The sequence below is a fragment of the Ogataea parapolymorpha genome, chromosome III (genome assembly GCF_000187245.1).
Source record: "Ogataea parapolymorpha DL-1 chromosome III, whole genome shotgun sequence".
Taxonomy (NCBI): Eukaryota; Fungi; Ascomycota; class Pichiomycetes; order Pichiales; family Pichiaceae; genus Ogataea; species Ogataea parapolymorpha.
In genome coordinates, this window is record NC_027864.1 from 22,852 (window position 1) to 36,123 (window position 13,272).

The 13,272-nt window shown below is 43.7% G+C and overlaps 7 protein-coding genes across 7 annotated transcripts; 4 read left to right on the plus strand and 3 right to left on the minus strand.

The window, feature by feature from the left end:
- HPODL_00170 (putative secreted protein) lies at positions 1-1,107 on the minus strand (the record flags this gene model as incomplete). Its single annotated transcript, XM_014080113.1, has 1 exon — positions 1-1,107. One exon carries the CDS (start codon positions 1,105-1,107, stop codon positions 1-3), a length of 1,107 nt encoding a protein of 368 aa, XP_013935588.1.
- Positions 1,108-1,182: 75 nt separating this feature from the next.
- Positions 1,183-2,802, plus strand: HPODL_00171 (D-arabinono-1,4-lactone oxidase; the record flags this gene model as incomplete). Its single annotated transcript, XM_014080114.1, has 1 exon — positions 1,183-2,802. One exon carries the CDS (start codon positions 1,183-1,185, stop codon positions 2,800-2,802), a length of 1,620 nt encoding a protein of 539 aa, XP_013935589.1.
- Positions 2,803-2,841: 39 nt separating this feature from the next.
- HPODL_00172 (Plasma membrane-associated coenzyme Q6 reductase PGA3) lies at positions 2,842-3,756 on the minus strand (the record flags this gene model as incomplete). Its single annotated transcript, XM_014080115.1, has 1 exon — positions 2,842-3,756. The coding sequence occupies one exon, from the start codon at positions 3,754-3,756 to the stop codon at positions 2,842-2,844; it is 915 nt and encodes a 304-aa protein (XP_013935590.1).
- Positions 3,757-4,329: 573 nt separating this feature from the next.
- On the plus strand, positions 4,330-6,861 carry HPODL_00173 (Oligopeptide transporter 2; the record flags this gene model as incomplete). The annotated part of the gene is made up of 1 exon (XM_014080116.1): positions 4,330-6,861. The coding sequence occupies one exon, from the start codon at positions 4,330-4,332 to the stop codon at positions 6,859-6,861; it is 2,532 nt and encodes an 843-aa protein (XP_013935591.1).
- Positions 6,862-6,905: 44 nt separating this feature from the next.
- On the minus strand, positions 6,906-8,756 carry HPODL_00174 (Polyamine transport protein, recognizes spermine, putrescine, and spermidine; the record flags this gene model as incomplete). Its single annotated transcript, XM_014080117.1, has 1 exon — positions 6,906-8,756. The coding sequence occupies one exon, from the start codon at positions 8,754-8,756 to the stop codon at positions 6,906-6,908; it is 1,851 nt and encodes a 616-aa protein (XP_013935592.1).
- A 505-nt stretch (positions 8,757-9,261) lies between these two features.
- HPODL_00175 (SEC14 cytosolic factor) lies at positions 9,262-10,173 on the plus strand (the record flags this gene model as incomplete). Its single annotated transcript, XM_014080118.1, has 1 exon — positions 9,262-10,173. The coding sequence occupies one exon, from the start codon at positions 9,262-9,264 to the stop codon at positions 10,171-10,173; it is 912 nt and encodes a 303-aa protein (XP_013935593.1).
- Positions 10,174-10,393: 220 nt separating this feature from the next.
- On the plus strand, positions 10,394-13,243 carry HPODL_00176 (Inhibitory regulator protein BUD2/CLA2; the record flags this gene model as incomplete). The annotated part of the gene is made up of 1 exon (XM_014080119.1): positions 10,394-13,243. One exon carries the CDS (start codon positions 10,394-10,396, stop codon positions 13,241-13,243), a length of 2,850 nt encoding a protein of 949 aa, XP_013935594.1.
- Between the last annotated feature and the right edge of the window lie 29 nt (positions 13,244-13,272).

Sequence of the window (13,272 nt, forward strand, 5' to 3'; positions counted from 1 at the left end):
CTATATGTCAAAAAACGTTTTGACATCGAGTTTTTTTGCGCGCGCTTTTGGACGAAGCTTGGTCCGCTTTGGAGGAATAGTGGGCTTGGAGTCGGCAATACGAATATACTGAAAAATTCGACCGCTGGGATTTGATGACTGAAACCTGCTTTTCCATAGTTTCTCGAGCGACTCGCTACCTTCAGTGCTCGATACTTTACAATCCATAATGATCTGAGAGTTACAATAGTCTTCGCCCATGATCTGCCGTAATTTCAGACCATCTGGAAGAACAGATAGCTTGGCGTCTGTACTTATTCTCCAATGCGGATCTTCGACCACTATATCAGACTCAAAATATTGTAAGGGAGAGTCCAAGATGCAATCGACGTTTTCCAGATTATTATAGTTCAAGATTAGGCAGCGAAGGTTTTTCAAATTCCCGCTTTTCATGCTAATGCTCCAACTTTTGAGCATCTGGTCGTTAACATTTGCTTGAGAGACGTTCAAGTATCTCATGCTTGATAGGACATTCAGACAAAGATTTCTTTTAGTCAAATCAAGACCTTGTAATGATAGCACAACCAGGTTTTCAAATTTCAAGCGTTGTAAATCAGAAAAAAGCGAACTTAACGAAACATGCCGGTAGAATGTCTCAAATCTATGTTTGCGATGGATCGAGTTCAATTCCACAAACATGCCGCGTTTGTAGTTGTCAAGATTCCGCCAATTTGCGGGTATACGATGACTATAAAAGTCATCCTCCTGAGCAAAATAGTCCGCAAACAGCTCAAAAGTAGTAAGGGTGTCTTTTTCGTATTTGAGAATGAAATGCCACACAGGCCGCCAAATATTCCAATTGGAGCCCGTTGCCTCTATGTGGTAGCGTGTGATAAGCTCAGCCGCTTGAGCAATTCGACTAGAGCTAATTCTTTTCAATGATCCAGTTTCCTTGACTGGAGACTGTGTACCAGGTTGCATTTTTCTGTGGTTGTAGGTTTGAGCCAGTTCCTGGTCCTCAAAAGTAAGATCCTGCGCCCCTAGTTGGTGGTGTTTTAGTCTTCCAAATGGGACATCATTGCTTGTAACTTTCAAATCGAGCTTCCTGCGCTTTTTGCCAAATCGCATCACCCCGACGCGTCGATATTTTTGAAGTTTTTTTTCCCTAAAAGTTTTACACCTGTAACTCCTTTATCTCTAACTATGAGCAATCCGGTCCTGCCTGCTAGCCTCCAAGGACGCGTGGTACCAAGGTTTATACACCGCACTTGGGCTAAGACTTTCTACTGCAAGCCGGAATATTACTTCCAGCCCCAAAACATTGACGAAATCAAAGAAATAGTCAATTGTGCACGAAAGAATGGACGCACCGTCATGACTGTTGGGTCGGGTCACTCTCCTTCGAACTTAACTATGTCCAAGGACTGGATCGTTAACTTGGATAAATTTAATGAAGTGGTTGAGGAGAAACCTGGGCCTAATGGGATGTATACCGATTTCACTGTGGAGGCCGGAATTCGCATTTATCAGCTGAACAAAATTTTAGCTACCAAAGGTCTTGCAATCCAAAATTTAGGATCTATTAGTGAGCAGTCTATTGCCGGCATTATCTCCACAGGTACTCATGGATCGTCTCCTTTCCACGGATTGGTCTCGCAGCAAGTTGTGGATATTACGATCGTCAATGGAGTTGGCGAACTTGTTAAATGTTCCCCAACTGAAAATCCGGAACTATTCCGTGCTGCCTGCTTGTCACTTGGAAAAATTGGCTTGATTGTCTACGTTACCATTCGTACTGTTCCACGCTACCAAATTAAGTCCAGACAGGAAGTGATTTCTTTTGACACTCTGTTGGACAGATTTGATTCTATTTGGACAAGCGACGAATTTGTTAGAGTTTGGTGGTTTCCATACACTCAAAGATGTATTCTATGGAGAGCATCCAAGTCTACCGAGCCAATTTCGAAGCCGCGCCCATCTTGGTACGGAACCAGGTTTGGAAGATTCTTCTACGAGTCTTTGCTTTGGATCTCCGTTCACATCATGCCTCGTCTGACTCCATATGTCGAAAGATTTGTCTTCTCTAGACAGTACGGTCTTACTGAAACCTACGGAAAAGGAGATATTGCTGTTCAGGAATCTGTCGAAGGGTTGAACATGGACTGCTTGTTTTCGCAGTACGTTAACGAGTGGGCCGCTCCTCTTACCAATGGCCCAGAAATTCTTCGCTCCCTAGCTGCCACCATCAACGAGGCTGCAAAAACAAACGATTTTTATGTCCATGCGCCTATTGAGGTGAGATGTTCCAATACTACATGCTCAAATTCCACCGCTGAGCAGGATCTTTCATCCAGAACGACGACATCTCCGGGCCCTATCTACGGAAATCATTTGCGCCCATTGCTTGACAACACTCCTAGACTGAATTGGGTTCCCCAAGAAAATGTTACAAACCGCCAGCTAACCCTTTACATCAACGCTACCATGTATAGGCCATTCTATACCTCTGTTCCTATTGGTAAGTGGTACGCCACTTTTGAAGAAACCATGGAAGCTGCTGGTGGAAAGCCACACTGGGCTAAGAATTTTATTGGCACTGATGCAAGCAATTTCAACAAGGATGGAGAAATGATTGGGTTTAAAGATAAGATGGAGGAGTGGTTCGGAGAAGATCTCAAAACTTTCAGGAAAGTCAGACGTGAGGTGGATCCAGAAGGAGTGTTCTTGAGCGGTCTGGACTGGCTCAAAATGAACGGTATTGTGGAAGAGGACGAGATCGAAAAGATTGAAGAGCTGAAAACTTCGAAATCGGATATTGAGTAAATAGACGCTAGCCTAATCTATAGAATATATATGATCAAGTCAAAAGCAGAACACCTGATCGTCTTGCTTGGAATTGATGGCTCCCTTTGGCCATCCGAGTTCTTCTGTGTACTCAAGTATCTTTTGTCTCATTTCCAATGGACCACAAACAAATATGCGTTTATCTGCTTCTGGGGCAGGGAGCTCTCTTTCGAGAAGTTCTTTAGTAACGTAGCCTGTCAAGCCCTCCCATTGCTTCTGGGGTTTATTAAGCAGGTAGACCACTTCAAAGTTTGGGTATTTCCCTGCAAACTCATCAAGTTCCTCTTTTAGCAAAATGTCATTTTCTGTTTCATTGGCATAGATCAGCTTCACGTGAGTGACATCTGCAGGCGTGGTAATGATAGATCCAATGACTTGCAACATAGGAGTGATTCCGGATCCTCCGGCAATCATGGTGATATGGCTGGCCATGTTTGTTTGATACGACATACGACCAACAGGACCCTTAAATTCCACCAGCTGGCCAGGGTACAGGCTAGCGAATTTCCTCGACACTGTGCCGTCAGGATAGGATTTCACCAGCAAGTCGAAAAACCCTTCGTCAAACTGGTTTGAAATTGGTGTGTAATAGCGCACGTATTCCTTTTCGTCAATGACAAATCTGCAAGCCAAGTGGTGACCAACCGGGATGTCTAGTGTATCGGTCTCATTTGGCAGCTTAAACCTGTAAATTGCAGAGTTTCTGGATATCACTGTTTTGTCTAGTAGTTCATACTTTTGGAAATCGGTGCTGCTCAAGACAGGCTTTTTGAACCAGGCAATGGTGAATTGAACGGTGAAAAACACCGCTAAGATTGCAATTGTGTGAGGAAGATAATCATAGTTCAAGATGCAGATTCCCACAATGATTAGTGCTGTTGGTATGTATATGCCATGCAACGGGGTTGCAGCCAAGTTTTTGGGATCTTTCATGGTTACAATTAGCTCTAATAAGTATTTGGTTTTTTTATTTTTTATTTTCGAAAACGGCCGGATCCGTAACATGCGGAAAAAAACTTAAACCATAGGCGTCGCAGAAAATGAATGCAAGTTCAGTATGCGCACTCAGCTAGAAAAAATTATGGTAATGATATTACGCAGTATTCGTCATTATAGGACTCATCGCTTATATGCATAATATATAGTCCACTCCAAATTGAATAACACCAATCACTGCATTTGCAAAAAAAATCAAACAAGGTATTTATTATGCTAGATGCCGGTATTTGTTTCGGGGGTAATAAATGCATAGTGGCATTTTTTTAAGTATTAGCCGTGCAAGGTTAATTCCGTAAAGGGTACCGATAAGGCCGATTAGCCAATGAATAATAATGCTAAGGGCTGTTTGCTGGGCATCTTATTGTTTACCTACTTCTGATGTGTGAGCCTCAGCCCCAAGCCCCTCGCTATTAAGTGTTAAGACCGGTATTCAGATTAAATGCGAAGCTCACATCAGGATGCAATATAAGAAAGACTGCATCCCCATGTAATTGAACTTGAACCGTCATGGCTGATCCAGAATATAAGGAAAAGGACGGTTTGTCAGAAAAGACAGCTTTCTTGGACAACTCCCAGTACAAGCATGCGCTTTATGCCAAGCTTGGACACGCAGATGTCATGAGTGAGGATGCGTCCTTGCCGGATGTCGAGTATCTTTATGAAAAAGCCACCGAAATGTCGACCGACGACGGTCTCAAGATTCTGACCCATGTCCTCGACGACCACGAAGGTGATCCCAACTTTCCTGAAGAAGACTATGAGGAGATTGAAAAACTTGTTAAGGGATACGACGAGTCACTTGGAGTGTCCTACCAAGACTGGGATTTCCAAGTGCGGTTGCATGCCACCTTGAACGAGCATCATTCTCCGTATCCCGAAGTCCGTGCTGTCACGTCTCCAACAGATGACCCAGAAATTCCTTGTGAGACCATTCGTGCCTATTTTTTAGGCTTCTTGTGGTGTATCGTGGGCACCGGTGTCAACGAGATCTTTTCTCGTAGACAGCCATCGCTCTACATCTCGTCATCTGTGTGTCAAATGCTGATGTATCCCAGCGGGCTTGTGTTGCAGAGAATCTTGCCAGACTGGGGAGTTACAATTTTTGGTACTAGACACTCACTGAACCCTGGACCTTGGACTTATAAGGAACAGATGTTTGCTACGGTGATGTTTGATATTGCGATTGGCGGTATGTATGTTGGTTCCAACTTTTATGTCGAAAAGCTTGACATATTTTATGGCAATAAGTGGATCACAATCGGTTACCAAATTTTGATTTCTCTTGCTACCCAGCTATTTGGTTTCGGCTTTGCAGGAGTTTTGAGAAAAATAGTGATTTACCCAGTCAGAGCAGTCTGGCCGACTATTCTGCCCACTCTCGCATTGAATCATGCTTTGCTGAAGAAAGACAAGAAGGAAAAAATCAACGGTTGGGTCATCACTCGTTACAAATTCTTTTTCATTGTCTTTATTTGTTCCTTCCTTTACATGTGGGTTCCAGATTACTTGTTCCAGGCCCTTTCCTACTTCAACTGGATGACTTGGATCAAGCCAGACAATTTCAACCTTGCTGTCGTCACCGGTTCGATGCTGGGGCTTGGCCTGAACCCAATTGCGTCCTTCGATTGGAATATCGTGGGCTACTGGCTGCCACTCGCTTTCCCTTTTTACACCTACATGAACATGATGATTGGCATGTTTATTGGCTTTTTCGTTATTTTGGGACTCTACTACAGCAACTACAAGTGGACAGCATACTTGCCAATCAACGATAACAACATTTACACAAATACTGGAGAACTCTATGACGTTGATAGTGTTCTCACAAATGGAAGACTCGACGAATCGAAATACAAATCGTATGGTCCACCATATCTTTCCGCTGGAATGTTGGTTAGTTGGGGAGCTAATTGTGCACTGTATACATTTCTCATCCCGTATGTTTTAATTTCTGAGAGCAAGACATTGATCCAATCGTCCAAAGCTATCTGGAACGACATTAGGACAAACACAAACACTGTCCTGAAGGACCCACACTCTAGAATGATGGCCAAGTACAAAGAAGTGCCACAATGGCTTTTCATTGTTGTCATGCTTATGGCATTGGTGTTTGCGATTGTCTGTGTCAAAGTTTATCCTGCCAACACCCCTGTTTGGGGAATCTTCCTTGTCTTGGCTATCAATTTGGTCTTTGTCGTTCCTTTAAACGTTATTTACGCAGTCACGGGTTATTATTTCACCTTACAAGTTTTCGTTGAGCTCATCGTGGGATACGCTATTCCCGGGAACGGCGATGCCTTAATGTTTTTACAGGCTCTGGGTTTCAATATCACGGGTCAGGCACAGCAGTATCTTTACGATCAAAAAATTGCGCACTATGCCAAAGTTCCGCCAAGAGCAGTTTTCCGTGGCCAATTCATGGGGACTATTTTCCAAATTATTATTTCGTTGGTGGTCATTAATTGGGAGATTAACCACGTCAAAGACATCTGTTCTCCAGACCAGTCAAACAACTTTACTTGTCCGAGTGAAACGTCTTATTATTCCTCGTCCGTGTTCTGGGGTGTGATCGGACCGAAAAGAGTGTTCAACAAAATGTACCCTGTGCTTCCATGGTGCTTCCTAATCGGATTTTTATTAGCTCTTATCTGCCTAGCTATCAGGAAATACTACCGCAGACAAACTAAGTGGTTTGAGCCAGCTGTTATTATTGGAGGATTCCTCAATTATGCTCCATATAACTTGAGCTACTTCCTTCCTGGCTTGTACGTGTGTTTTGCATTCAACCACTATATCAAAAAACGTTATTCCGGCTGGTGGGAAAAATATAATTATATTCTAGCTTCTGCGCTGGACGCTGGTGTTGCCTTTGGAGGCATCATTATCTTTTTCGCAGTTCAGTATCACGAAAAGGACATTAATTGGTGGGGAAATTTGGTTTCCTACTCTGGAACAGACGCGAGTATGGGACAAACATCTTTAAAAGATCCCTCTACTGCCCCTGATGGGTACTTCGGTCTACGTGAACAAGACTTTTAGCAAAACTTAAATTAAAGTGGACATTAATCGGTAAAGTTTTATATCTAAACTTCAGTTTCCTTTGCGGCAATTGCTTCTTTCTCTTTTTTCTCGGCAGCGAATCCATATTTAGACTTCTCTCTAAGAGGAGGACCCCACTTGGTGAACAACCATGGAACTGGGGCCAAGGCAAGCGCGATGAATGCAAAAACAGAGACACCCCAGTAAATGTGGAGGTTTTCCATCATCTGGACCGTGAACAGTGGGAAAACCGATGACACGATATATCTCAGGAAATTGTTGGCAGCCAAGGCCGATGCGACAGAAAGTGGAGGGTATGACATGCTGAAATAGGTCAGGATCGAGAAGAAAATCAAAATCAGGGAAAATCCAAATGGCACACCGGCAGCAATTGGAGCCATCCAGTGAACAGAGTGCCTTCCTGTCCATGCGAGCCAGAACAAAGCTGGAGGCATTGCCACTGCTCCCAATTTACATGGCAGAAGTCTAGACTCTGGTGATGGTGGTAAATTGTTGCCGTTTTTGTCTCTGAGGCCGATGTAACCATCTGGGTAGCGTCTGAAGAAGATCCTCTTGTCAATGTAAACATAAGTGGCGGCACCAATGAGGATACCCAGACCAACACCTAAAAATGGGAGACCAGAGATGCCAAGCGACATGCCGTACTGTCCTCTGAAAATGACTGGGAAAGCTTCGAAGAAGCCGAAAAGCACAGCGAAGATAAAAGCAGTGTAGATGGAAAACACCAGCACAATTGGCTCCACAACCAGCATTTCCATTGGTTTCAGCAATGTGATGAAAACTAAAATCATGAGGAATTGGGCAAGCGGCATGGTCTTCTTGCGCTTGAGGTTTCTCTTCTTGATTCTCTTTCTCATGATGATAGGTCTATATGTTTCTGGAGCCAGAAAGAGAGGAATGAAAACTGCAGCAGCAAAGAACAGATCGACCCACATAGTCCATCTGAGGCCACCAACTTTGTTGATATCAGTAGAGACTTTGTTCTCAGCAACAAAGCCACCAATGATAGGACCGACCACTGGACCGCACAATGGGGCCATACAGAACAATGTCATAGCAATTCCAAGTTCGTGGGGTTTCCAAATATCTGTGACAGTACCTCCACCAATCGCGAGAGCAGCAGAGGCAGTGAAACCAGCGAAGAACCGGAGAACCAAAACCTGGCCAATGTTTTTGGAAAGACCGACACCCATGATGAAAAGCATACTGATTGGAAGAGTCGAACAGTAAATAATCTTACGGCCAAACACCTCGGACAATGGCGCGGCTATAGCTGGACCAAAGGCCAAACCGACCAAATAAAGCGTCAAACCTGCGAGACCCAGAGTTTGCGAAATGCCCCATTTGGCCATCATTTCTGGCACAGCGTCCACATAGATGGAGGATCCAAGTGTGATCACAAGACACAGGAATGCGATGGTCATAGTGACTGCCCATTTTTTCCAGCTTGGCCAGTTAAAAGGATTTTCAGGATCATCAGGCCCATCCCAAGGCATAGTACGAGGATCGTAGCCTTCGTCCTCTTCGGTGGTGCTTTTTTCCGCGCTAGTAGATTCTTCTTGACTGCGGTGTAACACTCTGCTCGAAAAACGTGACAAATTCGTGGCCACTCTGCTTATCTCTCTGTCCAGTTCAGCTTCATAGTCATCATTAATCTCTTCTTTATGGAGAGTATTTTGCTGCGAGGCTGTATCATTAACATACTGATCCACTTCCTCTTGAACTGTGTCCTCTTGTTCTGCAGTGGTATTTGGGATTGCAGAAACCTCCGCATCGTAATTCGCAGAATATCTTTGGCTCTCATTCAAAGATTCAGCCGCAGACTCATATTTATCCTCGGTCAGGCCAGATGCCAGTGATTGTGAAGATGCCATCCTTTAACTTGAAGATCACGATTAATCAGAGGAGCTATAATATGAGTATTTCCTGCAAGAAAGTTTGTCAGTACTCGGTAGCTATTTGTACTCAGGAAAATAATCGAAAAAAAACCTCATACCGAGCACATGCCGAACTATAAAAATAACAATAAGGTTACTCTTGCAGCCAGTTCCGGCCAAAATTAGGCTGGCAACCTGCAACACCATTGGAGTTTAGCTTGCAGGAACATCAACGTGGCGCATTTGCTTGGCAATCTCTACTTTTAGCCGTCGATAACTGATTATTCACCTCTTGAGTTTTTTTCACATGCAACAGTTTCCAGACGTAATAGAGTTGCTTCTTCGTTGGCTTACCTAAGCAGCAAAACGTTTGTTTTTTTTTTCCAAACCTTGGCACCAGGTGGCCGCGCCTTCGTCTAGTTACCCTACTTGTAATGTTTATAGCAAATTACTTACCTGTACTTTACATTGTGCCAAACAAATAGTTCCCATAGTGATTAGGATGGTTTCAGACGAGGAAATATTGGCAAGCCTTCCTGATAAGGTGGCAGAGCCTCCACTTGGCCAGACAGGATTCCCTGGTTACCTGACTGACAGTGAGAAATCGGCTGTTGAACAGCTCAGAACTCTACTAGAGGCTGAGGGTTACACGCTTAGACTCGATGAGCCAAGTTTGCTCAGATTTTTGAGAGCCAGAAAGTTTGATGTGATGAAGGCCAAGGAGATGTTTATCAATTGCGAGAAATGGAGAAAGGAGTTTGGAACAGATACCATATTGGAGGATTTCAAGTACGAGGAAAAGCCATTGGTTGCCAAGTATTATCCACAATACTACCACAAGACCGACAAGGATGGAAGGCCGCTTTACATTGAAGAGCTAGGGTCTGTGAACCTCACTGAAATGTACAAAATTACCACTCAAGAACGCATGTTGAAAAACCTTGTTTGGGAATACGAGTCGTTTGTCAGATATAGACTGCCTGCATGCTCTAGAAAAGCTGGTGTTCTGGTTGAAACATCGTGCACAATTTTGGATCTGAAAGGAATATCGATCTCTGCCGCATCCCAAGTGCTTTCATATGTGAGAGAAGCATCCAAGATTGGTCAGGATTACTACCCAGAAAGAATGGGTAAGTTCTATCTGATCAACTCTCCATTTGGATTCTCCACGGTGTTCAAGCTCTTCAAGCCATTTTTGGATCCAGTTACTGTTTCCAAGATTTTCATCTTGGGTGCCAGCTACCAGAAAGAGTTACTCAAACAGATCCCTGAGGAAAACCTGCCGGTTAAATTCGGAGGAAAAAGTGAAGTCAGCGAGGCTGAGGGTGGATTACTGTTGTCTGACGTTGGACCATGGAGAGAACCTGAATACATTGGCCCCGAAGGTGAGGCACCAAGAGCATTCAAGGTTTGATAGTCAATGCGTAATGTCGTACCTCAGAAGTCATATATACTGCGTAATAGTCATCTATCAGCGCCGTAGCAGCAAAATATCAATTATTTGTACAAAATACTCTCCTAACTCTATTTCCGCTTTAGGAAAGCTTTTTGTATGCGACCTTCCAGTATTTTTCGCATTTAAGCTTTTTCAAAATTGAGATCGCCAAGGGTGGATATATACTGGCTGCAATTTAATGGCAAAAAGTGAGCTGAAGGACTACATGCTCCGCAATGGGGGCTCTGTAGCACTGGACTGCGTCAAGTGGTCCTATAAGTTTGAGAATTTCCATGGTGACTCGCAGGGATGGAGTGAGGCCTCGCTGGAGATAACACCAAAGGGTGAACTGATAATGGATGGGGATGCGGTGATGATTCCTAGTCTTCAAAAATGCGAGGTCCAGCTATTTCCAGAGTTGCGGGTGTTAAAAGTGAAAAGCTTGGATCTGAAAACTGTGTTCATCAGAACGCAACAGTCTGAATTCGAACCTTTGCTTGCATGCCTTATGGTATGGCAGAATTTGAAACCACAAGGATACTACAACAAGTACTCATTTAATAAGTCTATTGTCCACAACGAGAACCTTCGGACCAATGACTTGCTGGTCTGTAGATTTCGTATTTACGGACCAGCTCCTAATTACAAGAAAGTCCAGCTCAATGAATTGCCAAAAACTCCATTGTATCCTTCTGAAGACAAACAAACGGAAGGATGGTTTACAGCCATGGGATATTTGAAGCGTGATGGCATTCTGGATTTGTTGTGCGAGAGCGATGGTACGTTATTGTACTCTGTTGATATTACAAAGTTGTACTCCTCTGAAATCAGGCCTGTCCATCATTCGGTGTTCCAGCAGCCAAATATCCTTTTTGTTGGACAAATAAACGAGCTTCGTCGAAACCATAGGTATGCGAACGAAATTGATAGCGAGGACGATGCTCCGTTTATCCTGAAGAACGGTAAGTCTTTTTCGAATATCCACAGAATTCTTATTCAGTTTGATTTGGGCATAGATCTGAGAGACTGGATTGTGGCGCTCAAAACATTTACCAAGCTCGAGTACATTGGAAACAGACTCACCAAGGACAGAATGAGGTTAGTCAAAAACTACAAGCTGGAGGTTGTTGAAGCCAGATTCAACAATCTCTCCCTGAACGAGAATCTTCATCTTTATGTTGAGCTGCATATGTGGGGAGGGCCATGGTACAGAACTGCTATTGTCAAGAACTCGAATCAGAATCCATTCTGGAAGGAATTGTTTGACCTGGACCTTCCTCCGTCTGCAGAGTTTTTCAAGCTCGTCTTAAAGTCATCCAATAACAGTTCAGTTTACAATCTGATGGAGGAAGATCCAGTGATTGCCGGAGCATTCGTGACACCTGACTTCATGACTGAACCACAAATGATGAAGAAGCTGCCGCTTTACGGCGAACAAAGCCATGAGATTGGATCCGTCACTATCAATTTGAGTCTTCGTGAGATCCATATCATGTCATACAAGAATTATAGAATGTTTGAGGGAATGATGAAAGGTATTGACGTGCGCGACCTTCTAAGATTTGTCACCCCATTGATAGAGCCTCAGAACGTGGACGACTTATCGCAAATGCTACTGGATATTTACCAAAGCGCTAATATGGAACACGAATATTTTGAGCAATTGATGTCGTTTGAGCTGGAAAGTCTCAAAAATTCCGGATCAAAACGAAATTCAACCTCACTCACTAATAATCTCAATACTCTATTCCGCGGAAGATCGCTCCTCTCAACTTCGTTAGAGAAGTATCAGATTAGAATCGGTCAGGAATACCTTGAAAAGTTGCTGGGAGAATTCATAGCCCAGATCTGCGCCGAAAATCTTATTTGCGATCCAAACCCAAAGACTTATCCAAATACCCATGAAGAACACTACCAAAACCTTTTGAACTACGTGGAGGAGCTATGGAACAGAATCTACACCACTTCTAATGATCTTCCTGAAGAACTCAAACGGGAGTGGGGTCGTTTGAGAAGCAAGGTCGAGCATTCAGTGGATCCAAACGATACAGAGACTCCCCTGAATGCTTTATGCTCGTTTATTTTCCTTCGGTTCTTGTGCCCGGCAATTTTGAATCCAAAGTTGTTCAACTTGTCAAAGAACCATCAACGGGGTAGAGTTTCCAAGACTCTAACGTTAATTGCAAAAGTCCTTATGACGCTTGCAAACAGGTCACAGTTTGCTCCACACAAAGACCCAGAACTTCTTCGCCTAAATGAGGACTTCTTTGACAAACGAAATGATGAGCTGCGCTTGTACTGTGACCGAATAAGCGGGCGCAAAATGGACTTCACCGAGAAGAAACTCGAAATGACTAATGCCATAGGAAAACCCTCGCTGACTGCTTCTGAGGAAATTTTGAGTGAACTTCCGTCCAGGTCATATCTGATTGACAAGTACCTAAGACTTGCTGAGTTTGCCTCGCTTCTCGACTCAAAGAATTCGGAGAACATAGTTTCAAAGGAGTCCAAAAGGAAGTCCGTCTTGAGCGAGCTGAAGCTAGAACTGCTGGGGTTGGACGACACAGACTTCGGATCGAGAGACTTCATCAAGACGTTGTTGGAAGATGGAGATGATGAGCTCAACCAGCTGATATTGGAGAAACAAAGCATCAACCTGGAAGATCTAAAGCGCCAGGCTTCAGTCGTGGTAGCTAAAACCAAAGCTATGGAGCAAGCCATCTCTGAAACAGAACTTCCATCTGATTTTACAACGGACACGTTTATGGAATTTGTGAACTCCATCCTTAAGGCCGCAAGAGTTGATCGGGATCACTGTGTCGTGTACGATCTGATAGGCAATGATAATGGTAGCCTGGAATCATATCTCAAATACCAGAGACACTCTGCAGACAGTCCTTGCTTGAAGTCGAAACACTTGAAAGAGCAAGTCAGCAAGTCTGGCAGCGTCCAATCAGTTTCCACGCTCCGCAATAGCATATCGTCCGCAAGTCTGTCATCGCCAAAGAGCACCTTTAAAAAGCTTTTCAAACGCAGGTCTATAACTTGATTTAATAGATACACGCTCGTAACCCGAAT